Source organism: Diadema setosum, chromosome 2 (assembly GCF_964275005.1).
Source record: "Diadema setosum chromosome 2, eeDiaSeto1, whole genome shotgun sequence".
NCBI lineage: Eukaryota > Metazoa > Echinodermata > Echinoidea > Diadematoida > Diadematidae > Diadema > Diadema setosum.
The window spans coordinates 16,911,032-16,937,843 of NC_092686.1; the positions used below are offsets into that span (position 1 = coordinate 16,911,032).

The 26,812-nt window shown below is 40.2% G+C and overlaps 1 protein-coding gene across 1 annotated transcript in view; it reads left to right on the forward strand.

Annotated features, from left to right (window-relative positions):
• The window catches only part of LOC140242934 (uncharacterized), a 153,942-nt gene that overhangs the window by 67,241 nt on the left and 59,889 nt on the right, over nucleotides 1-26,812 (forward strand). The window contains exons 15-20 of the mRNA XM_072322682.1: nucleotides 2,603-2,753; nucleotides 12,901-13,041; nucleotides 16,486-16,740; nucleotides 17,167-17,326; nucleotides 17,878-18,005; nucleotides 18,888-19,157. Coding sequence (XP_072178783.1) covers nucleotides 2,603-2,753; nucleotides 12,901-13,041; nucleotides 16,486-16,740; nucleotides 17,167-17,326; nucleotides 17,878-18,005; nucleotides 18,888-19,157 — 1,105 coding nt within the window. The remainder of the gene's footprint in view (nucleotides 1-2,602; nucleotides 2,754-12,900; nucleotides 13,042-16,485; nucleotides 16,741-17,166; nucleotides 17,327-17,877; nucleotides 18,006-18,887; nucleotides 19,158-26,812) is intronic.

Genomic DNA, 26,812 nt, shown 5'->3' on the forward strand with positions numbered 1-26,812 from the left:
ATCTCGATATCGATAGCCAAAGACGCTAGCTAAATAAATAAAGTTTTTACCGTATGTATTCTGAATAACAAATATAGTGCAGTAAATTAAAAATCGAGTCGGCGCCATGGATTCCTGAGATTACGTAGTGTCCACACCGCACATCCCTGTCGCGACTTACACTTCTTTTCCAGCGACAGGGCTGTGTATAGTTATACCAACAGTATACTAGAATCGTGTAAGCAGCACTCGGTGAAATTGTAAGAAGGAAACCTCAATGTAGATACATGTAGTGGTTATACCACCAGGAAGCCCACATACCTTGTTGTACGCATACATTGATATTGCATTTGTCTTCATGTGTGTTTGTGTGTGTGTGTGTGTGGGGGGGGTGTTAGTAAGTTTTCTTAATTAGAAATTTAAACGAAGTCAGAAAGATATTTTTATAACAAAAACAAACAAACGAACAAACATCACTAATCATGTCACTGATTGTCATCGATCTGTGAAATGATAGTTTTTGATACTTGATGTATTGAATTACCGTTAGTTTAGTCTGGGTGCACGTCACGAGACCGACACCCACGAGTCATACAGCCCACAAGTTATACAGCTCACAAGTCGTACAGCCCACGAGTCATACAGCTCACAAGTCATACAGCCCACGAGTCATACAGCTCACAAGTCATACAGCCCACCAGTTATACAGCCCACGAGTTCGACACTGAGTAAATAAAGCCAACGAGTTCGACATCAAGTAAAATAAGCCCACGAGTTATACGGCTCACGAGACCGACACTACGCACATAAGGCTCATGAGACCGACACCAAGCAAACAAAGCCCACGAGACCGACACTACACTTAAAAGTCCACGAGACCGACGCTACGCATACAAGGCTCACGAGACTGACATTACGTAAAAGAGGTTCACGAGACCGACACTAAGCAAAGAAGGCCTACGAGACCGACAGGATGAACTGCGCCACCTATAGGCCAATAAATTGTATAGGGTGTCCTGATAATAGCATAGGAAGATATGAGAGATGGAAAAGAAGAGTTGCCATCTCCGGCAGGGTGTTTCCCCATCAGTCTCCCCCCCCCCCCTCCCCTCCCCCCCCCCCCCCGAAATGATCAGGATCTTTAATTGTGTTTGCATGGGTGTGTTAGTGAAAAAAATGAACAAAATACAATAACAGTGTGTCAGATCTTTCCACAGTAAACCTGCGAGGGTGTTGATTTAGCATTAATTAGAAATAAAAAAATAACGTAATCGTCTATTAAGGTAGCGTTAGGGATTCTGAAAAAAAAACAACAGATGCATCCATGAAAATAGGTATTGTATTTCACGAAAAAAAATGTACTGTTTGGAGGAAAATAACACAAGCGACAAATTGAGGTGAATCCCTGCGATATAAAACGTTTTAATCAGTAGCATTACGGTACATTATAGTTACAGAGAAAATTCCAAATAGATCTTACTCCTAAACGTCAAAACAGGAGGGTAGAATATCTAAAATAGAATAAGTAATTAGTGAATCGGGAAAGAGAAGAGATAAAAATTATATCCTGTCCATCTTCTAGCTACAAAATGGGAAAACCTACCAAAAATAGCACGATGGCATTATCAAAGCTCTAAAATCAATCCATACGTTGTTCTTGTCCTCTTTTTAATTCATTTGTGTTTTTTATCTTTTTTTTTTGGGGGGGGGGAATGAAGAATACTAATTCTATTTTTTTTTTTGGGGGGGGGGTGGGGGCATGAAGAATACAATTCTATTTTTCTACTTGATAACAATGTCGCTCCCTGACACACTTTCCCCACCCCCAGAAGTCCCTATGTAGAAATACATATTTGATGTCGCTCATAATTATGTAGATGGTCACCATCTTTCATTTGATAGCGTGACGAAATTACTCCCGCCAGTATGTTATTTTTTTCCGGTCATGGAACACCCTGTACAGATGATTGACATGTAGATGGCGCTGTTTATCCTGTCGGTCTCGTGGGCTTTCTTTGCTTAGTGTCGGTCTCGTGAGCCTTTTTAGCTTTAATAGTGACGGTCTCGTGGGCCTTTTTTTGCCTACTGTCGGTCTCGTGGGTTTTCTTTGCTTAGTGTCGGTCTCATGAGCCTTTATTGCTTAGTGTCGGTCTCATGAGCCTTTTGTGCGTAGTGTCGAACTCATGGGCTGTATGACTCCTGAGCCGTATAACTCGTGGGCTGTATGACTCATGGACCTATTATTGAAGTCGGTCTCGTGGACCGTATGACTCGTGAGTGTCGGTCTCTTGGGATGCCCCGTTTAATCTATTTGTGAGATATCAGCTTTGCCAATTACTCTTGTTTCATGACATCACAAAGATTGTTAATTTTATTCATTGATTCGTTCATTTTATCGACGCATGGATGCGTATTAAGGATAACAATTATTTAAATGTCATCTGTATCAATGAATAAAGGCATAAAATACATGTTATCGACTGCCTTCTTTTTAAGAGGGGTGACACACCTCTTCACGCTTGTTTATTATTTTTTAATAGATGGCAATAAAACATTACCTCAGTGATGAGTGTTGTATTGTTCAAGATTGCAGTGTTTCCGATTCATGTTGTTCGAATTCCAGGACTTCGTTCTGTGGACGGAGCTAGGGAGAGGTAATGGAATATATGCAGCTAACCGCGAAACTGGAGAAACGGTACAGAATTACCTTAAAAGAGACGAAGCGGTCTTCGGTATCACCACGTACGCTGAGTCGAGGCAAAAGGAAATATCACGTAAGTTTGATCTAGTGCAAGTGTGTTAAGTTTGACCGAATATTTCACTCACAAGGGCGTTAACTTTTTGACTCCTGAAATTGTGGTACTAATACTTTGTGCGTTATGCTAAGTGTAACAAAAAATAAAAAATAAACATTTCCCACTTTTGATCCTTAAAAGTTCGAAATCTATGATAACACTGTCATTTATATGAGTAATAGCTGAATAGTGGACAATTCAGTTGGAGGTGATTTGAACATGAAAACATTAATAAGTTTCATTAAATCCGTGATTCGTTTTAAAGTTAGGTTAAAGATTTGGACCCCGTTTACAGTGCGAGGCTCGGCCGCGGCCGAGCCGCGGCCGAGCCCAGCCCCGCTTCAGTGTAAACGCGCAAAAGGCCAAATGCGAGGCCAAAATTGGCCTCGCATTTGGCCTCGCTCTGGAGGTGGTCTCGGCCGCGGCCGAGCCGCGGCCGAGCCCGGCCTCTTCTTGGTGTAAACGCAAACTGGGCCAAATGCGCGGCCAATTGCGCGGCCAATTTTAGTCTGGCTTCCAAACCCTCTGCCTGTATCTTTCGCTATTCAGGATATTAACCCCCTCAACGTCGAAAACTAGTATAGTTTAAGGTGGTTTTGTCCTGCAAAGTATTTTTTTTCCTTCGGCAAAGGCCTTTGCCCGAACGGCGACTTCGTCGCCACGGAATTCATTTGGCAAAGGGTCTGAAAACCAGACAATACCAAATTGCGTTTGTTTACAAGCAGAGCGCCACTACGACAAAATGTTGAAAGGTTTGAATCAAAAGCGCGGCCGAGCCCAGCAGTGTAAACGGACAAAATTGCGAGGCTCGGCCGCGCAATTGAGGTCGGGCTCGGCCGCGGCCGAGCCGCGGCCGAGCCCGGCCCCGCACTGTAAACGGGGTCATAGTGGCCTCGGCCGCGGCCGAGCCGCGGCCGAGCCCGGCCTTTTCTTGGTGTAAACGCAAACTGGGCCAAATGCGCGGCCAATTGCGCGGCCAATTTTAGTCTGGCTTCCAAACCCTCTGCATGTATCTTTCGCTATTCAGGATATCAACCCCCTCAACGTCGAAAACTAGTATAGTTTAAGGTGGTTTTGTCCTGCAAAGGATTTTTTCCTTCGGCAAAGGCCTTTGCCCGAACGGCGACTTCGTCGCCACGGAATTCATTTGGCAAAGGGTCTGAACACCAGACAATACCAAATTGCGTTTGTTTACAAGCAGAGCGCCACTACGACAAAATATTGAAAGGTTTGAATCAAAAGCGCGGCCGAGCCCAGCAGTGTAAACGGACAAAATTGCGAACCTCGGCCGCGCAATTGAGGCCGGACTCGGCCACGGCCGAGCCGCGGCCGAGCCCGGCCCCGCACTGTAAACGGGGTCTTGGTCATACTTTTAACCCTTGGTACAAAATGATGTGTATGTGAGTATGTGCTTAATATTACCATGAACAATGGACATGAATACCACCTTTTCAGAGCTCTGCCAACTAGGCGTCTGATCTCTTGCTCCAAGGCACATGAATGCTTTATCAATAATTCATGATGGATTGCCTTGGCACTGCTCGTCTGAATTTATGGTAAATGAATCACATGTTTCCATGTAATGCTTACACATCTATTTTTCAATCAAGTTAACAATCATTTTAAAATCTTGTCTCACATAGCACTAATTTGGGGATAAAGATTATGCAAAAAATCTATCTAAGTGACTTTACATAATAAAGACTAGTTATGATAGTGTCATTTCTCATAAATAAAGCATTCAAACCCCGGTCATTGTGAAGGATCATTGCTCTGGATATACAGTAATCACATACTCTCATACACACCAATTGATCCTTGTGCAAAGTTAAAGTTTTGTACATACTGTTGAAAACAGAGCAAAATCTGAACCCTAACTTAAAAATTAATCTTGAATTGCATAGAATTGATTAATGCTTTCATTTTTAAATCGCCTCCAACAAAATTGTACACTTTTCAGCTATTGCTCATATCAATGTCAGTGTTATATGATTATAAAGTTTTTGAACTATTAACCCTAACCAGGCCGGGCTTGTTGGGGTGTTCTGTGGCCGGGGAAGGGTTGATTCAACACTCACCGCTACCCCGAGATCTTGGCCGTCGATCGCGCAATCGCCTTGAAAATTGGCGCATACATTAGCTGTCGCGTAATGTACCAAACTGTAAAAGAATAATTATTTCATATTAATTAATATGCGTATAAATAATAAATAAATAAATTGTATAAAATTTAATAACTATAATAAATTTTGCTCTAATTCAGAAAAAAAAAGCTAATGGTATCCTAATTTTTGGTGACATTAATCCTTATAGCTTCCTAACAATGTACTTGAAAAAAATCTAGTATAAATAAAATCTGGTATAAAAAATCTGGTATCTATTATCAATTTCTTATGTCTTTATTCTTTTAATGAATTTCTTATGTGTTTCCCTGTTTTTCAACCTTTATGAAAAATTTATGACAGAACCTATTTCAAGCGTAATCATGCTGAAAATAAATGATTTCAGCCTATAGATGAAAGTGAATATAATCTTATCTTTATGAATGAGGTGAGAAAACTCTGTTTGCATAGACTTCATATACAAAATCACTTTTTTGAGCCATTTTCGGTCTGACAGGTATGTATAAAAGGTCATGCAGCGTCGTAACAATATGCGCGATTTTCACGAAAATGGTGTCTCAAGATGTGCGAGACTTGAAAGTAAGAAGTCAGCGAACGGCGCGGTCAAAAAATTTCGCGCGGCGGAATAGTCGCGAAAAATGTCGAGGGAGGAGATTCAACCCCCACCCGGTCCTTTTAGGGTTAAGGATCAAAAGTGAAATGTGTTTGTATGACTTCGTATTTGTCACTTACATCGCGATGTAATACTGACAGTCCAACAGGCAATGACCTTTAGCTGAAAGTATAGATAGGTCAGTGGGTCCGGTGAATTGGCTTTTGAATATTTATCTGATTCGATCATCGTGCTTCTAGTAGAGGCTACTATGTAATCCCGTGGGATTTTTGTGCCAAAATTGATTTTATTAGCTAACTTTGTCAATTTGGGGATGCTAAATCCAAAAACTTTGGTTCCATTTTTTCCAACCACGTCTTCAGCCGCCATTTTGAATTTCAAAATGGCCGCCAAAGCAAACTGTATTTTGATCCATGTTTCATAAAGTGAGCATTGTAGAAGCTTCAAATTTGGTGCAAAATGCATGAGTGTGATGTCAGACACTCTGATATATCTTTTTCTGATATTGTGGATTGTTTTGATACAATTTGTAGGCTGCCATCTTGAATTTCAAAATGGCCGTCATAGCAAACTGTAATTTGACCCATATCTCATAAAGTGAGTATTGTAGAAGCTTCAAATTTGGTGGGAAATGCATCGTTGTGATATCAGACACTCTGATATATCTTTTTCTGATATTGTGGATTGTTTTGTACAGTTTGTAGGCTGCCATCTTGAAATTCAAAATGGCCGCCATAACGTTTTTACCCATATCTCAGGTTGCAACTATTGTAGAAGCATCAAATTTTCAAGAATGCACATGCTTGTGGTGTCCAACATACCAGTACAGCTGTTTCCTAATTGTGGATCATTAGACAGGCCACCATGATGAAATTCAAGATGGCTGCCATAGAAAACATATTATACCGGGTACTGTTGTAAGCGCCTTAGATGAATTTGCCAAAATTGTTCTAGATAGACCGAATTAATTTCCAGGTCAAGCAGAATGACAGCCATCTCTCAATTCAAAATGGTCACCGTAAATTCAAAATGTAAGGACGAGGTTCCAACGACGTCATAAAGCCATGCTGAGGTGCAATAACTGCGTATGGGGGGAGGGGGCATACCACTGTCCCATACATATGGGCAAGCGTGTAAGCGTTACATCCCATATAGGTAGGCTGGTATATGCGGTTCGCGAACTGCACGCTAAAGCGGTTTGTTTTTGCCTCTCAGGGAACACATTATTTTGCATCGTGGAACCTCATTAATGATTATATTTAAGCCAAGTCAATAAAATGTCTGTACAAAAGTAAGCATTGATACAACTGAAGGTGATCTTAAAAAAAAAAAAACAAAACTTGATACTGCCTCGAGAGAATGAAGACAAACAAGAAAAAGTCTCGCAATGTCCAATGGCAAGAAATGCCATGGTCACCCAAACAGGCATCCCATTCACAAGCTTATTTGTTGGCCGCAAACTGAAACAAGATTTGCTAGACACTAGATATATTTCTGGAATAATACAGAATGAATAAGGAATGAGTATGCTTTTTCCTGATTGCCTTTGAGTGGGTCATCTTCAATTATTTAAGACTTCCAAAATGCTTAGTGATGTACAGCCAATGATTCTAAAACAACAAAGGAGCAATAATAGCTCGGTTCTGTTGCGCTTTGCATGCATCAGAATTCCTCCACAATTTAGAAGACCATCATTATGAGGGTAACCTCAAAAATTGTCACTGCCTTGAAGCTGATGAATGTGGTGTTTGGCAATCAGCTATCGGAAACATTCAAGGGGGATTTTTCTCGAAAGAGATGAAAAGGGAAGTTTTCATGTTCTTTACTAAGAATTTGTATCTAGGAGAATTAAAATATATTAATCTCTGGGATAGTATGAAAAAGGGCAGACATTCAACTCGTGCAATTAAAATACACCATGTAAGATTGGATCCAAAGTCATTAAGCTTAAGAGGATCACCAACTTCTCATAACATTTCTACTGGCTCTACAGTCTGATAGACCTTTCATTATCCAGTCATTGCTGAACGATACAATTATCGGAAGGTATAGGTTCTAAGCAATTCCACAATCACTCTTCATCTCATAATTTCATGGCCTTCTCCTCATTCTCACTAACAAAGGTTCATTTTCCATACCCATGCCTTAGAAACCCACGAAACTGAGCCATATAATCAGCCTGAAAGTTGAAATACTGAGCAGTCATTTCCATCTGACACAGAGACCACATCACGGAAAGAACAGAAACAAAGGGTTCATGAAAGATGCCATGGGAGCTGTCACCCGTCACTCACAACGAGGAAACAGATAGCCTCATTCCATTGTATTTAGATGCTACTTCAAGAGCAACGGGAAAATCAGAGATATTGATGATTATTACGTAGACACTGACGTTTCAATTCTCCTCATGGATCTTGTAAGTTTTGCTTTACTTACTGGATTGCATGATATCTGCTCCATCACTGGAAAAGGAAATGATAAAAGTACAATTGACATTATTGAGAGGTTATGTTCTGCAGTTCGTTGCGAAAAAACAAGGGTCTGCTTTTTCATCCCTTTTACTGGTGCTGACTGAAGTTGAAAATTTGAGGATGTCTCAAAGAGCAGATGGACCAAGAAGTATCTAAACCTGGAATCATGCAGAATGTGCAATGACACAGTCCATGCCTTCCAGAAGTTTGGCGTGGATGACTTCAACCAGGACAATCTCCCGCTTTACCCTCGTAGAGTCTTGATACAACAAATCCAGAGAGCAAAGCTCGTAAACTCTCACAACCTAATTTGTGCCTCTACTACAGGGAAATATGATATTTACATCGTAGTTATTTCCACAGGGTATGCATAAAATGTTCAATTAAATGCTTTGAGCTTCCTACACCAACGGTGGCCACAGAATTTATTATCATGTTCATAGCAAGAAATGCAAAAGTCACCGTTTCTGGAAGAATTTTATAGAACAGTGCGGTGACTTCAAAAACATATGCAGGGAATGAGCCTGGAAGACATTATCTATTAAAGTGACTATCCCATGAATTTTTTAGAATGTAGGGCTAATGTTGTAAACTCTACAACAAAGTCGTCTAAATAGGGCATTTAGTCACTCAGACACAGTTAATAAGAGGTTCTTTTAAAATTCATTTGTTTTGACGTCAGAATCACATGATTTCCCATTCACAATTTTTACCCAAACGCAATGCTTTTAAGGGAATGTTTCCTATGGCAGCCATTTTGCATTTCAACATGGCAGTGTACCTACAGGACAGGAAGCAGTCCCGCCTACGCAATTCACTGAAGTGATTGACTTACACATGAGTGTTCCAGCATGCTTGGATTTGCAGTTAAAGATCTTACAGCACCAAATATGGTCGAAATCCATCTTGAATTTCAAGAGTGGCGGCCAATGCGAATAATCCATTATTACAGAATGTATAGGCCCTATGTGTGTTTTTTTAAAAGAATGTACATACTGTACGCCACCATAAACATTCATAAATTGTGTCGAAAAGTTGCTTGTAACCAGAGATATTAGCTGAAAAGCAGCCAATTTGAAAGTTAAGATGGCCGCCTCGATAGTGAGTTGCAATTTAAGGGAGGGAAAAAGTGCATCTGAATGGTCAACATCATGAACCCGGTTCAGTATGCCCGAAATGTGAACTTTCTTTATTGCTTACAACATGAGCTATGGGTCAAAATATACGTTCTTGTTTGTCTGAAATTTTTAATTTCAAGATGGCCAACTTCAATATCAACATGAACCATCGTTTCAGAAAAAGATGTTTCAGAATGCCTGATAGCATGCGCATGCTCTTTGCCCCAAATTAGAACCTTACACAATGTATACGATATGAGGTACAGGCCCAATTACATTTGTTATTGTGGCCATTTTGAATTTCAAGATGGCCGCCAATGAAAATGATCCATCATTTAAAACAAAATGTATATCTTGTCTGACACCACAGGCATGCTTTTTGCCCCAAATTTATGCTTTCCATAATGCTTACAACCTTAGATATGGGTAAAATATTATTTAGCAATGAAGGCCATTTTGAATTTCAAGATGGCTGCCAAAAAAACTGTATCAAAACTATCTACGGTATCAGAAAATGGTACATCAGAATGTCTGACATCATAAACATGCTTTTTGCATCAAATTTGAACCTTCTATGATGCTCACATTATGAGAATTGAGTCAAATTACAGTTTGCTATGGCGGCCATTTTGAAATTCAAAATGGCGGCTGAAGACGTGGTCGGAAAAAATGGAACCAAAGTTTTTTTGATTCAGCACCCCCAAATTGACCAAGCTAGCTTAAAAAATCAATTTTGGCACGAAAATCTCACGGGTGTTACGGTCTTAAAGTGTAACCCATTCTTAAAGTGTAACTCGATGCTCAGGCTTCTAAAAATGTGTCAGAGCAGGGCGGTGAGATCGAGAGGCTCCCTGGTCAGAGCGGCGCGGATGCGGTCGCGCACTCAAGGTTGTGCCCATCTCCCATGGGAGAGAGGCTCAGCGCCAGTGTTGCTTCTAGTAGTCTTGGCGCAAACTCCTTTACGACCAACAAGGGTTTGTGCCAGCAAACAAAGTAATACATTTGTCATCATCAGGCGCGTTCATTTCAGTTCAATTCTATTAATAATTAATTTATTCTTCAACGTGATATAAATGAAATCTTTAACGAGTACAAAACTGCATAAAGGAAAAGGAACATACAGTGTACTTGATGTGTACTCCTCAGACTGTAACATTTCCCAAGAAAATAGATTGAAGAGCAACTGGAGAGAGGAAGAGAAAAAAATTCAAAGTTGCTACTTTGCGCAAAGAACTAAGGAATGAAAACAGTTACTACTCAACGCAGCACACCACAGACACAAGGGCATGGACAATGCTACGACAAGATGCCTACTTCAGATAGGAGGGGGATGCGGACATACATGAGTTATAGGTTCAATACATTAAAAAAACAAGATCACGAATAAGAGAAAAATCAGCAATAAAGAGAAAACTTGCGAGTTTCATATTGTATTTCTTACTTTGTAGGAATTATTTCCTTCAACTTCTTCATATATGAATCATTTCAGCGAAATCTATGAATGAATATCAGATTACAGTGTACATGATTTAAGGAGAAACAAATATGTGTATATGAATTCTATTAGCAAAATATATTGTAGTATGTGCAGATAATTATCTAAGAAATTGTGGATATTTTTCCTATACCTTCTTCATTATATAGAACCAAAAATAATCGAGCTAGGAAAATGCTGAAGACATTGTTAAATTGGAAGTTTCAAGTTAGATTATGGCGGTATCCAGGCGTGTCCTGGTAGGGGGAGGCGGAATTTTCACATTTTCAGCATCTTCCTATAAAAAATACAATTATGACAGTAACATGTACATTTCCACCAAATGCGTAGCATCCCTTGGGTGACAGAATCCCACTTTATTTGAAGGGGCACCAAATTGAAAAGGCATCAACATAAGGGACTGTTTGAACAAAATACATGCAAATCTTCTTTAGAACCATAGGTAAAAGAGCTGATGCAATGCTATAAATTAGAAAGTGAATGTATGAATGTATTTTTTTTTTTATTTGATATAGCGTGTGAGGGAATGCCTAAGGAGGGGTTGGGGAGGAGGAAGCGCAATGTTCATATTTTCAACATCTTCTTGAAAAATCTCTGAAATTTTTACTTTACAAGGCAGGTAGCATCCCCATAGAAATTCAACATCTCACGTATTGTTACATAAACAGTGTAACGGTTTTGCTGGTGTGTAAGTAATTAATAACGGCCTTATGGGCTTTAATTTTCACAATTTTTTGCCTATAACACATTTCTGGTTGTTTTACATCCCAAGATGAGAAAGGTCCTCTATGGTTTTCACTTTGAAATCCTACATGGTGGCTATTGATGCAACGTAGAAAAGTGATTTCATGATTTTTGATTTATTTTTAATTTTGTTTTTTTTTTTCTGATCGGTGAGGTGTCAACCGCTTGTAGGATAAAATTCACAATTTTATCTGGAAATGCAAACTTCATTCTTCATGCTTCCACTTTTTCTTGTATTTAATCTCTGCTTTCTTTCATGATGATTTCCTTATCTCTCATGTGCAAAGTTAGCCATAATCAATGATGAATCAATAAGTATGTTTTCAAAAGTGATTTGATTAATTGTCTAGTACAGAAACAACAATAAATGAAATGACAAGAATTGCTCATATAGGACCCTGAAAGCATCTGCAGCTTCGCGTTCGTGACGTGTATAGTTATTGAAGGTAATATGTCTGCTCCATGTAATGTGTGGTTTGTTTCGCATGATTGTTCTCAAAAACATAAACCCCATAAAATATCCTGCATACAGAAATGATCATGCCTATATTGTGATTATTAAGTGTAGAAACATTTTACAACTCACTGTGAGAAGGAAAATTTGTGTATTAAAAACTATTGTAGAGGTTTGTACATGTACTAGTTTCCTGCTGAAAGACATACAAGACACTCGCACACCACACATCAACAACACACTAAAATTCACATACAGCAAGCTATACATATAAATTAGGTAAAAAACCAAATTATGAAAAGCTGGCAATTTTCACTTCTTAAATGAAGTTTCCAGTGTGATGGAGCTGTGATGTTTTCACACATACCAGTCATTTCATCCCCATGTCAGTGCCATTTACTCCCTCATCTCCCAATATGTCATTCACCTCTGCTTCTGTATGTATATGCCTCTTAAATAGATAAGCACACTTCATACAAGTCATAACGACAAGAGTTTAGGGAAGAAAATAACGACATTCACTTATGACAAGTTGAAATAATATTATAAGCATGCAGAATGAATGTTACTTCTTCCATTCTGAAATCATGGCAAATATAAAAGTGAGTGGTGAGTGAGCAGACGACAGAAAGAACTGGCCAATAAACGTATCCAAAACCACAGGTGGGGTTCTATACGCGAGACACATTTTCAGAAGCCTAGGCATGGAGTTACACTTTAAGACCGAGTTACACTTTAAGACCGTAACACACGGGACCCAATATTTCGACATAGCAGACTGTACTATTCCTAGTTGGTTGTCGATGCGATTTTTTTTTTACCGGATTATCCACGAAATTCTAGGAAAGTATACGTTCAAGTCCTCATAATACCATTCAAAGATTGAAAACAAAATATACAGCATTGACGTAATGATTATAAAATAGTACGCAATGATGATACATGTATTGATCGATATTGACAAATTATGATGATAATGATTTCATTCTCATGGTAGACAATCAAAATAATGACTATGCAGCTAATGATTTCTGTGAAAACACGATTTGCCGTGCTGGATGACATCTAATCACACAGGTTTCTGCTTCTTAATTTTCCCGTCAAACAGATCCCTGTATCCATGAAAGCAATGGAAGATGTGATCAGCTTTGTCTTAACTCGCCATTGAAAGAAAATAAAAAAAAAGGCTTCGTGTGCAAGTGTTCACTAGGCTACCACCTGGACGTCGATGGAGAGTCATGCTTATCAGGTAGGTCCAGGGGGGAGAGCTGTTTGTTTGAGAGTGTTTTTCTGGGGTGCACGTCACGAGACCGACACCCACGAGTCATACAGCCCACAAATCATACAGTTCACAAGTCATACAGCCGACCAGTTATGTACAGCCCATGAGTTCGACATCACAAAAGGCTCACGAGACCGACACTACACTCAAAAGGCTCACGAGACTGACACTAGGCAAAAGAGGTTCACGAGACCGACACTAGACAAAGAAGGCCCACGAGACCGACAGGATGAACAGCGCCACCTATAGACCAATTAATTGTATACGGCGTCCAGATAATAACATAAAGAAGGTATAAGAGATGGAAAAGGAGAGTTGCTATAGGGCATTACCCCGTCAATTGCCCTCCCTCACCCCCTGAACGGTTCAAGATCTTTCATTGAATTTGCGTATGTGAGTGTTTGTGAGAAAAAAATATGCAAAATTCAGTGAGAGTGCAGGAGATGTTTCAACATTACTTTCGAAAATGCCAAAACACCCTCGTTTCCCTATCTACAAAGTCCATACCGGTATACCTATTAAAAAAAATAATAATAATAAAATGATGTGGACATTCAGATCAACCAACTAGAAAAATACCCAGGTATGAAATGAAGTTCACTATAAGAAAATTATTCACACAATTGTCAATGTTGTAGTGCACACCTGCTTTACATGATATGGGGGGGGGGGGCTAGTCATCTGCAAAGGTATTAAAATAATTAAAATTAAAGAAAATAATATAACCGTCATTTAATTCAGCGTTAAGAATTCGGAAAAAGAAGATGCATCCATGAAATGTACTGTTTTGAGAAGAATAATTTTTACAAACACAAGCTACTGAAATCGAGGTGAATCGCTGCGATTAAAAAAAAAAAAGTTTTCATCCGTTGAATTTTATACATTAAAGTTTAAGAGAAAATTACAAATTGAACTCTAAGCAGGCGGGTAAAAGCAGGCAGAAAGGATGTCTAACAAGGTCCACTTAACTTGTGAAGCAAGAAAGAAAAGGGCAAAAAAAAAAAAGCCTTAGATACTGTCCATCGTCTAAAAGTAGAAATTAGGAAAGTCTATTAGATATATCCTCTATCATTTCTTTGTTCTTTTTTTTTTGTGCGTGGGGGTCCTATGAAGAGGACAATTCCATTAAAAAAAAATAGTAACATATGTCGCTCCGGGTAGCGTGACAGAACTGCCCCCTAGAAGCCACACGTGTAGAAATACATACTAAATGTCGTTGGTATGTAGATGGTGCTGTTATTAGTTAGTAACAATCTCTCGCTCTTCAGCGTAACGAAATAGCATCTGCCAGTATGTAATTTTCCCCTTAATGGAACATCCTGTACAGGCACATATTTGTAATTGACATGTAGATGGCGCTGTTCATCCTGTCGGTCTCGTGAGCCTTCTTTGTCTAGTATCGGTCTCGTGGGCTTTCTTTGCCTAGTGTCGGTCTCGTGGGCTTTCTTTGCCTAGTGTCGGTCTCGTGGGCTTTCTTTGTTTAGTGTCGGTCTCGTGAGCCTTAATTGTGTAGCGTCGGTCTTGTGGGCTTCTTTTGCTTTAATAGTGTCGGTCTCGTGAGCCTTTTGTGTCTAGTGTCGAACTCATGGGCTGTATGACTCATGAAACTATTTTTGATGTCGGTCTCGTGGGATGACCCCGTTGGGTGCACGTTACGAGACCGACACCCACGAGTCATACAGCCCACAAGTCATACAGCTCACAAGTCATACAGCCCACGAGTCATACAGCCCACAAGTCATACAGCTCGAAAGTCATACAGCCCACGAGTCATACAGCCCACAAGTCATACAGCCCACTAGTTATATAGCCCACGAGTTCGACACTGAGTAAATGAAGCCCATGAGTTCGACACTGCTCACAAAAGACCGACACTAAGCAAAGAAACCCACGAGATCGACACTAGGCAAGAGAGGCCCCCGAGACCGACACTAGGCAAAAGAGGCTCTCGAGACCGACACTATACAAAGAAGGCCCACGAGACCGACAGGATGAACAGCGCCACCTATGGACCAATTAATTGTATAGGGAGTCCAGATAATGGCATAAAGAAGGTATAAGAGATGGAAAAGGAGAGTTGCTACGGTACTCATCAATTGCCCTCCCTCACCCCCCTGAACGTTTCAAGATCTTTAATTGTCTTTGCATATGTGAGTGTTTGTGAAAAAATAAACAAAATTCAATAAAAGTGCATGAGACGTTTCAACATTACCTTCGAAAATGCCAAAACACCCTCGTTTCCCTATCTGAAAAGCCGGGCATATAATAGTTTTAGCGGACGATTTGGCGGACGATTTATTCTAGATTGACAACAAATTACACACCAATTTCCTGAAAAGTGCACACAGTTTGCCTATAGATACGTAAATCCCACTGGGTTGCATACACATTTAGTGACGTCGCAGATTTGGCACTTTTCGTAGCCGCATCGAACTTTTTCGAGTACTCAAATTTGGTAAAAATAAAGATTCTTATATTCAAAGCAGAGACAACTTTATTGCATGATTTATGTCAGAAATTAATCAAAATAACATTAAATGATGGAAAACAGTCAATTTATATATTATTTCCTATAAATTTCTTCTTTAACTTGTGAAGCGAGAAAGAAAAGGGCGAAAAAACTTAGATCCTGTCCACCGTCTAATTAGAAATTAGGAAAGCCTATCAAATACAGCACGATGGCATCTAAAATTAAACCATTCATCGTTCTTATCCTATATCATTTTTTCATACATATTTTTGGGATGGTGGTCCCATGAAGAGGACAATTTTATTTTGAAAAAAGAAGAAAAAATGGTAATAATGCATTGTTACGAGACAGAAATGCCCCCTAAAAGCCACACGTGTTCAAATACATACTTAATGTCGTTAATATGTAGATGGTGCTGTTATTAATTAGTTACAATCTCGCGCTCTATACAGCGTGACGAAATTGCACCCGCCAGTATGTAATTTTCCCCTTAATGGAACACCCTGTAAAGGTACATATTTTTAATTGACATGTAGATGGCGCTGTTCATCCTGTCGGTCTCAAGAACCTTCTTTGCCTAGTTTCGGTCTCGTGGGCTTTCTTTGCCTAGTGTCGGTCTCGTGAGCTTTCTTTGCCTAGTGTCGGTCTCGTGGGCTTCCTTTGCCTAGTGTCGGTCTCGTGAGCCTCTTTTACGTACTGTCGGTCTCGTGAGCCTTAATTGTGTAGTGTCGGTCTCGAGGGCTTGCTTTGCTTAGTGTCGGTCTCGTAAGCCTTTTGTGCTAAGTGTCGAACTCATGGGCTGTATGACTCGTGAGCCGTATAACTCATGGGCTGTATGACTCATGGACCTATTTTTGATGTCGGTCTCGTGGACCGTATGACTCGTCGGTGTCGGTCTCGTGGGATGACCCCGTTTATTTCATTTGCTCCTCTTGCTGTAGATATCGCTGACATGGCTGAGGATAACTTCTTCTTGATTACGGACTCATATCGACGGGCTATTTTCCAAGTCGATATGTCTGACCCGACCTTTGAGCCAGAAGCTTTGCGTCTGACCTCATTGCAGAATCCAATAGCTGTGACCTTTGACCCGGTAGACAGACTCGTGTATTGGACCGATGTGGCTGCCAACACAATAAGCCGTGGCTCGTTGGACGGTCAGCGCCAGGAAGTCATATTATCCGCCGAAGTGCAACGTGAGTATTTGTGAACTATTTCCTTCCACTTAACTTCTGGTTTGTTTGTTTTTTGTTCAGTTTCCATATGTCTTCTTTACTTGATTCTTCCTCGAATTTCTTCGGCAAGATATATATGCAGCTCGAGCTTACGCATTTTGTTTTTCTGTGTTATAACCGTTATAACCATTATTCATTTGAAATTGATGATCTACGTTCGATACCGTTACTAAGTTATGCATAATCTATATAAATCTTAAAAGCTTCTCTAGTTACAACAGGTGTACATACCTCCGGCTTTAAAAAGAAAAAAAAAATCAGAAAATTATGGGGAAACAAAATCAACCGCTTCAGGTGTTGCATAAGAAGCACGTATATAGTTATGCGCATGATTCGTTTAAAATGTAAAGTTTTTTTTTTCTCTGACGTGTCACATTTCCCATCTAGATCCTGATGGCATTGCAGTAGACTCTAGCTCTAGACTACTATACTGGACCGACTTTGAGTTGCAGACTCTTTCAGTGTCCCGTTTGGATGGTTCAGATCACAAAACATTAATACGCGGCTTGGGAAAGCCTAGAGCGCTTGTGCTTCATCCTGCAAAAGGGCAAGTATATTAACCAGTCTGTGTATCTGTTTGGTGTCAGCACGGAATGTATCAGCAGGACAAGAACATCTGAGACAGTTTGTAACTGGAACACACACGACTCCTTAAATTTTGAGAGCGTTTTATCACTTTGATAATAATAAGAGTCTGAATTCAGACAAGAAAACTGAAAGGCACTTCACTCAGCAACTTTATCATATTGACAAAGTAATGGGTCAAATATTTCATTTAAAATATCTGCTTCATATCAAATAAGTCCTAAAAACGATTAATATCATGCGACCTTTGGATGCAGTTTGATACTATGACTGTGAGTGTAATTTTATGCCATTAGACCCCGTGCTTGAAACAAGAAACAGACGTGTCCATCATCTCCCCTTTTTACCCATAAACTATTGTAAACCTCCAAACACTGCCTTGGCAGTAAGAACATACATATTCTTTCTTCTGACTTGTGGTTTAGGAGTGAAGTACAGCGTCAATTTCATTTATAAATGTGGAGTATTGTATTATTTCTGATCGGTTAGCTGTCTTTGTTATATTCTTTGTAGAACTATGTTTTGGACTGACTGGGGGTCCAATCCGTCCATCGAACGCGCCTACATGGATGGCTCCTCGCGGAGGGTGATAGTCTCGGGTGGTCTCCGCTGGCCCAACGGCCTGGCTATCGACTATCAAGGTGAGCCAAAATGTGACTGGACATGACTCAATGCCGTAAGTTACCAGAACTGAACAGTTTCACACTCTACCATAAAAGTACGAGCAACCTTTTATGATAAATTGAAACTTCTTATCGTTAATAAAGCTTCATTACCATGACACCTTCCCACTAGACATGCGCAGTTCATCCTAGTGTAGTTTCATGGAGCTGCAAGAGGGATTACCTCATCAAGTATCAATTTTAAGCAATGATAATGCCTTCAAACTAATTTAGCAACTTCCTATAATTTTTATGTTATCTTAAACTACGCTAGCATATTGAATTCGTATTTTGGACATGATGTTACTTGTATAATCATCTGTTTTATTCGACAAAATTTGAACATACGACTTCCTAATGACAGTTACTTTATTTCAAGTTCCTCGAGAGGTGAGTCAAATTAAAACCTTGTTTAATCGACTTGCTTTCAGCCACTTTTACAATGACTCATCTCCCTAACTGACAGAATATGTACATCGCTGAGAGTGATGCATTGTGTCATAACCACCGATCCCATCACTCTGTTTCCGTTAGCGTAACGTAAAATCAACATGCAGATGGTAAAATGTTGAGACATCAACTAGAAACGATGAGTTGAGGTACGGGGAGGGGGTGGTACTGATAATACGCCCCTCTGCTAAGAGAATGCTTCTTGCTTTTGTTCCAGATTTTCATGAAGTATTTGTTATAGTTGTGTATATGACATGTTTGCTGGTGCTGTAATGCAGTCTTTTCATCAATAAATAATCAGAGATCAAGATATAAAAGCTTAAATTCATGGAACCTTTGGTCTTACTGCCTTGAAAATATAATCAGTTGTAAAACTGCTGACGGAAGTATGATTGGATATGTTCCCTATAGCTGAACGCCTCTTCTGGGTTGACGCCGGTTTCGACAAGATCGAAACTGCAGACTTCAACGGACGAGGTCGCCGTCAGCTTGTCGACTTCGGTCGAGACGTGCATGGCTTCGGAGTGGTTGTCGTTGGCGACTTTATCTACTGGGCGGATTGGAGAGAACAGAGCATTCTGAGGGCAGAAAAGGCAACCGGTAGAAACAACCGTACCATAGGACCCAGCGACTATATCAGACCAAATGGCCTATTTGCCGTAACAAATAAGCCGGAAAACGGTAAAGCAATTTCCCTTCCTTTATCAACCTAAAATCGTAGTCCTGTTATCACACACACATTGTGGATACCAGTAGCGTACCGTGAGTCAAGACATTGCTGGGGGGGGGGGGGGGGGCACCTCGTGGAGAAGTAAGTTTGAGGGTGTGTATGTGTGTGTGCGTGCGCTGTCAGTCTGCAAGCTTAATGGGGACTACAATACCGGTACATAACGGAACGTGATATATTCCACAGCGCAGTCATAGAGCAACATTGTAAGTTTTCCTTGCGTGAATTATGGATTGACGGTGTGAAACGACAAATTACTGGCAGCAACATCAGGAGAATTGCATAACAATTAAATGCGAGCGAGCGCAACGAGCAAGCTTTAAAATTTTGACATTTTACAGTCCCAAAACTGCTGTTTAAATAGCTATATTTTTTTCCTTTGGAAATTAAGGGGGGCTCACCGGACGAAACTGCTGGCAATTACTGGCAGCAACATCAGGAAAATGGCATAACGATTAAATGCAAGCGAGTGAAGCGAGCGAGCTTGACAATTTTGACATTTTACAGTCCAAAAACTGCCGTTTGTAGCTATATTTTTTCGCTTTGGAAATTAAAGGGGGGGGGGGGGTGCACCGGGCGCAACAGCTGGCAATTACTGGCAGCAACATCATGAGAATGGCATAACGACTAAATGCGAGCGAGCGAAGCGAACGAGCTTGAAAATTTTGACATTTTACAGTCCCAAAACTGCCGTCTGTAGCTATATTTTTTCGCTTTGGAAATTAGGGGGGGGGGGGGGGGGGCGCACCGGGCGCAACTGCTGGCAAGCACTGATCAGGAGAATGGCATAACGATTAAATGCGAGCGAGCCTGAAAATTTTGACATTTTACAGTCCAAAAACTGCTGTTTGTACCTATACTTTTTCGCTTTGGAAATTAATGGGGGCGCACCGGGCGCAACTGCAGGCAATTACTGGCAGCAACATCAGGAGAATAGCATAGCGATTAAATGCGAGCGAGCAGAGCGAGCGAGCTTGAAAATTTTGACATTTTACAGTCCAAAAACTGCCGTTTGTAGCTACAGTCTTTCGCTTTGGAAATTAAGAGGGGGGGGGGGGCGCGACGCCCCCACCCCCCCCCCCCCCCCGGATTCGCCACTGGTGTCGGTTTATGTTCATGATTGGGGGATGTATGACCAGCGAGGGGGCGTCGAAGTGACCAAGCGGGGGAAGGATGTCCAAAATCTGCACTTTAGAGCATCCCCTAATTGTTTGTGTTCGTGTGTGTGTGTTTTATAATACATGAAAAAGTTAGGAAATAGCCGAGGTCAAGTTTTATTATTGGCAATGCAAGGCATTTTGATATTGACTAGTATGTACAGCAACACTGCAAAATCAATGATCTAGCTTTGATATAACGAAGCGTTATACAAAGGTATACATTCTACATCACATTGCGCAGCATTGCAGCGACTCTTTTTGCCGTTCGGATGTTCTGAGTACACTGCGTACATCCTGCTTTAATATATTCAGAATGCCAACCACGAATCACGCTGAATCACAATCTATTGTCGGCTCCGGGCTTTTTGAACAATGTTTCAAATCATAGACCTCTTTAATTATGGTTAAAAAAAATCTTAACAAAATATCCTATTTCTTGATCACCTTTTCATGTCGATTTTCAAAGCAGTTTACTAACCCTTGAATTACCATTTTGGTAAGTATTTTGTTTTGTTTTATTGTTTTTTTTTTACCAGCACGTGCCCCCCCCCCCCCCCGTAGTTACGTCACTGATTAAACACACATACTGCCACAACTTGTTGGCAACCGTGTAACCTCTGCGCCTTGAATATGGAAATGACGAAAACATAACGAAAACCTATTTTGTTACATATTACATCAATAAAGTAAATCCATGCCTTTGTCTATAGACCAAGCGTCCACTGGGGCGTGGACAAGACGCGGACAAAACCCGGAAAGCAAATTTGCTATGCCGCACTCGTTCGGCAACCTGTCCGCACGTTCCTGTAAGTGTCCGCTCATTGTCCTACACATGTCCAGGCGTTTCCGCACCTTCGGGAGAGAGAGAAAATTTCCTTGTCCAAAGTTTGATCGAGACCAAAATTTGAACGCGGAAATGAACTTCCTGACACCTTCGGCAACTTTTCCTGACGATGTCCTCAGGACATTCCGCCTGTCGGAAACCCTTCCGCACCTTTCGCAAATGCTCCTGAAAGAATCCTGCGGTATGGGGAAGCTTCGAGAATGAAGGCCGATTACACCAGGAATGCTTTAGGACAGCGAGGAGCCGATGCGGATCTACAACAAGTGTCCGAAACCAATGCGGACATTATTTTTGTGATCAAGACATGAAAGAGTCAACACGTTCCATGAGCGAAAGGATTTTGGAAAATAAAGAAAGGTACATCAATGCAGCATCATGTCAATGAAAACGCAAAAAGACCAATAAGGGAGGCGAGGTCCCCATGCAAGCCCCACAGCCAAACCTCAAAAATATCTAAATATCAGCATTTTCCAGTCCCAAATGAAGCTAGCAAAGCAGAAGGCGGATATTTTTGCCACCAGTAACTAGGAAAAAGAGGGAGTGGAACTCTCCGCTCCAAGTAAACTTGTTTTTTTGTTGCGTTCTTTTCAGAAGTCATTTTGATTAGCGGGATTTTTGATAGTTCATCCATTTTAACTAGCTTCATAATGACCATCCTACATTTTTAGAGGGGACCAGGGGCAGTGCTCATTCGTTCTTTCGTATTTATTTTGCTTCTTAAATCAAATCTAATCAAATATAGTTTCTATCAATATGACAAATTTCAACAAAACATAATCAAATGACAAAGGAGCAACACAAAAATGCAGTTTATACTACATGCATAACATTTATTGTAGTGAAATGTATTACAAATAAGGTAGTACATTTGATTCAATAAGGAAGCGGGAGACCGTAAGCATAAGTATGGCTTGACTGGGCTGATGGCCTCATTGGGAAATATAACTCGGATGTGTCTCTCAAAAAAGTATTCTTTTTTTTGTTCTTCATTACAAAAGTGTGTTTTAGAGGGAAAAGAATATGTAAGTTAGTGTTGTGCGAGTACAATAGGTGAGTTGAATGTTTGTGTTGGGGCTATTTTATGATATACTTATTCTTCAGTATATCACTACAATATTACTCATAAAAGCATACGAAAACATAAAAAAAATCATATCAATTATTATACTTTATTTTTACTAAAAAGATATTGATTTAAAGTACAGTCAACTTCGGATACTTCGAAGTCGTTGGGACTGAAGAAAATGGTTCGAGGTACGCGATTTTCGAGGTTAAATGCGATTGAATGCGAGCGAGTGAAGCGAGCGAGCTTGACAATTTTGACATTTTACAGTCCACAAACTGCCGTTTGTAGCTATATTTTTTCGCTTTGGAAATTAAAGGGGGGTGCACCGGATGCAACTGCTGGCAATTACTGGCAGCAACATCAGGAGTATGGCATAACGATTAAATGCGAGCGAGCGAAGCGAACGAGCTTGAAAATTTTGACATATTACAGTCCCAAAACTGCCGTTTGTAGCTATATTTTTTTCGCTTTGGAAATTAGGAGGGGGGGGGGGAGGGGGGCGCACCGGGCGCAACTGCTGGCAAGCAGTGATCAGGAGAATGGCATAACGATTAAATGCGAGCGAGCCTGAAAATTTTGACATTACAGTCCAAAAACTGCCGTTTGTATCTATACTTTTTCGCTTTGGAAATTAATGGGGGCGCACCGGGCGCAACTGCAGGCAATTACTGGCAGCAACATCAGGAGAATGGCATAGCGATTAAATGCGAGCGAGCAGAGCGAGCGAGCTTGAAAATTTTGACATTTTACAGTCCGAAAACTGCCGTTTGTAGCTACAGTTTTTCGCTTTGGATATTAAGAGGAGGAGGGGGGGGGGGCGCACCGCCCCCACCCCCCCCCCCCCCGGATTCGCCACTGGTGTCGGTTTATGTTCATGATTGGGGGGGAGGTATGACCAGCGAGGGGGCGTCGAAGTGACCAAGCGGGGGAAGGATGTCCAAAATCTGCACTTTAGAGCATCCCCTAATTGTTTGTGTTCGTGTGTGTGTGTGTTTTATAATACATGAAAAAGTTAGGAAATAGCTGAGGTCAAGTTTTATTATTGGCAATGCAAGGCATTTTGATATTGACTAGTATGTAAAGCAACACTGCAAATTCAATGATCTAGCTTTGATATAACGAAGCGTACGATACAAAGGTATACATTATAAATCACATTGCGCAGCATTGCAGCGACTCTTTTTGCCGTTCGGATGTTCTGAGTACACTGCGTACATCCTGCTTTAATATATTCAGAATGCCAACCACGAATCACGCTGAATCACAATCTACTGTCGGCTCTGGGCTTTTTGAACAATGTTTCAAACCATAGACCTCTTTTAATTATGGTTAAAAAAATCTTAACAAAATATCCTATTTCTTGATCACCTTTTAAAGTCGATTTTAAAAGCAGTTTACTAACCCTTGAATTACCATTTTGGTAAGTATTTTGTTTTGTTTTATTTTGTTTGTGTTTTTTTTTACCAGCACGTGCCCCCCCCCCCCCCCCCGTAGTTACGTCACTGATTACACACACATACTGCCACAACTTGTTGGCAACCGTGTAACCTCTGCGCCTTGAATATGGAAATGACGAAAACGTAACGAAAACCTATTTTGTTACATATTACATCAATAGAGTAAATCCATGCCTTTGTAGACCAAGCGTCCACTGGGGCGCGGACAAGACGCAGACAAAACCCGGAAAGCAAATTTGCTATGCCGCACTCGTTCGGCAACCTGTCCGCACGTTCCTGAAAGTGTCCGCTCATTGTCCTACACAATGTCCAGGCGTTTCCGCACCTTCAGGAGAGAGAGAAAATTTAGTTGTCCAAAGTTTGATCGAGACCAAAATTTGGACGCGGAAATGAACTCCCTGACACCTTCGGCAACTTTTCCTGACGATGTCCTCAGGACATTCCGCCTGTCGGAAACCCTTCCGCACGAAGGCCGATTACACCAGGAATGCTTTAGGACAGCGAGGAGCCGATGCGGATCTATAACATAACAAGTGTCCGAAACCAATGCGAACATTATTTTTGTGATCAAGACATGAAAGAGTCAACACGTTCCATGAGCGAAAGGATTTTGGAAAATAAAGAAAGGTACATCAATGCAGCATCATGTCAATGAAAACGCAAAAAGACCAATAAGGGAGGCGAGGTCCCCATGCAAGCCCCACAGCCAAACCTCAAAAATATCTAAATATCAGCATTTTCCAGTCCCAAAGAAGCTAGCAAAGCAGAAGGCGGATATTTTTGCCACCAGTAACTAGGAAAAAGAGGAAGTGGCACTCTCAGCTCCAAGTAAACTTGTTTTTTGTTGCGTTCTTTTCAGAAGTCATTTTGATTAGCGGGATTTTTGATAGTTCATCCATTTTAACTAGTTTCATAATGACCATCCTACATTTTTAGAGGGGACCAGGGGCAGTGCTCATTCGTTCTTTCGTATTTATTCTGCTTCTTAAATCAAATCAAATCAAATATAGATTCTATCAATATGACAAATTTCAACAAAACATAACCAAATGACAAAGGAGCAACACAAAAAATGCAGTTTATACTACATGCATAACATTTATTGTAGTGAAATGTATTACAAATAAGGTAGTACATTTGATTCAATAAGGAAGCGGGAGACCGTATAAAGATAAGTATAGCTTGACTGGGCTGATGGCCTCATTGGAAAATATAACTCGGATGTCTCTCAAAAAAAGTATTTTTTTTCTTTGTTCTTCATTACAAAAGTGTGTTTTAGAGGGAAAAGAAGATGTAAGTTAGTGTTGTGCGAGTGCAATAGGTGAGTTGAATGTTTGTGTTGGGGCTATTTTATGATATACTTATTCTTCAGTATATCACTACAATATTACTCATAAAAGCAGACCAAAACATTAAAAAAATCATATCAATTATTATACTTTATTTTTACTGAAAAGATATTGATTTAAAGTATGTATATGTATATACATATATATATATATATATATATATATATATATATATATATATATATATATATTTTAATAAACTTTGAAAGGAAACAGATATTCGTGCTTTAAGGGAGTTGGGTAAAGACAGTTCTGCTGGTTGAGCTTAATGACGGCTAGCTGTCAAATGAGAAAGGTCAAATGTCGGCTCCAATTTTACAACCTTGCCCTATTTCCTCATACTGTCCGCATATCTAAATCTTGTTATTCGCAAGTCATCATGATTGTCCTCGTTCATGACTTAATCATTCCTGGTGTAATCCTGCGCTCCGGCTACGATTAGTGTATTCCGGGGTATTTCGCGCTCTTCTGGAGTGATTCCTAGGACACTCCTAGGAATGTTCCAGGACAAGCCGATTCCCACACGCGGACAGGATGCCGAAATAACAGAATTTGCTTCCGCAACCCAACCTAGGCTTGCCCACGACCAAGTGGACGTCCGCCCTGAGGCCCCTTGTCACATAATGCTTTGCCGTCACCAGAAAATTTGTACAAAACATACGGGGAAAAAAATGCGGGCGATACAGACAGATATGACCAGATGCGAATACTTTCGTGCACTTGCGGATATTCTTACGAATTGGCACGTAATTTGTTCTTTCAACTTGCGTAAACTCCTGAATAGTTCTGAACACTTGTGTAGAGTTGCGGATATTTTCGGATAGTTACGGATAGTTACAGATTGTTGTAAATAATTATGGACAATATGGTTTTCTCTGACAATCCCTGCCAAGTCAGTGCATTATGACAGCAAGGTTATCACATATTGGACTGTCTTCCATACTACACTGGGGAAAACTGAAATTGAATTACGTACAAGTTTTGAAAATTTTCGTATTCCTTTAATGTGCTTTACAGTAATAAAAGATATATTAAATTTAGAACTTAAAGTTTGAATTTTATTTGTGCAACTCAAATATGAATAAACATTATAAATGTAAAAAATACATAACAAAATTATACCATAGATGAAATACAATGTAGATCAATAAGTTAAACATTAGAGTAAGAAAAAATATTTACATTTAGGTGATACCCATTTACACATGACATCGGTTGACCCTTGGTGCTTAACAATTTTTTTTTTCTTGCACTCTTTGAATGTCATTTTCGAAAAAGGCAATATTTTGGGTAGGGGATGTGGTGACAGCATTTTATTCATTTTTCTGACCGGGGAAGGTGTTGGACAGCAATAAACTATATAAAATAAGAACGAATTTAGTATTTCTCTACTATCCACTTTACGTTCCATGGAATGTGTATTAAGTTTTTTTATGCATCCGCCACGAAGTGGTGCCGGAGGCATTATGTTTTCGGGTTTCCGTACGTACGTCCGTACGGCCGTCCGCTTTCGTTTACGCGATAACTTGAGTAATATTGAGTGGAATTTTACCAAACTTAATCGAAGTATAAAGTATGATAGGGCAATTATTTCATTAGATTTTGGGTGAAATCGGCCAAAGGTCAAAGGTCAAAGGTCAAGGTCAAATCATGAAATTGTATCCGTTTACGCGATAACTCAAGACCGGATCAAGCAAATTTCACCAAACTTTGTCGGAGGATGATGTATGATA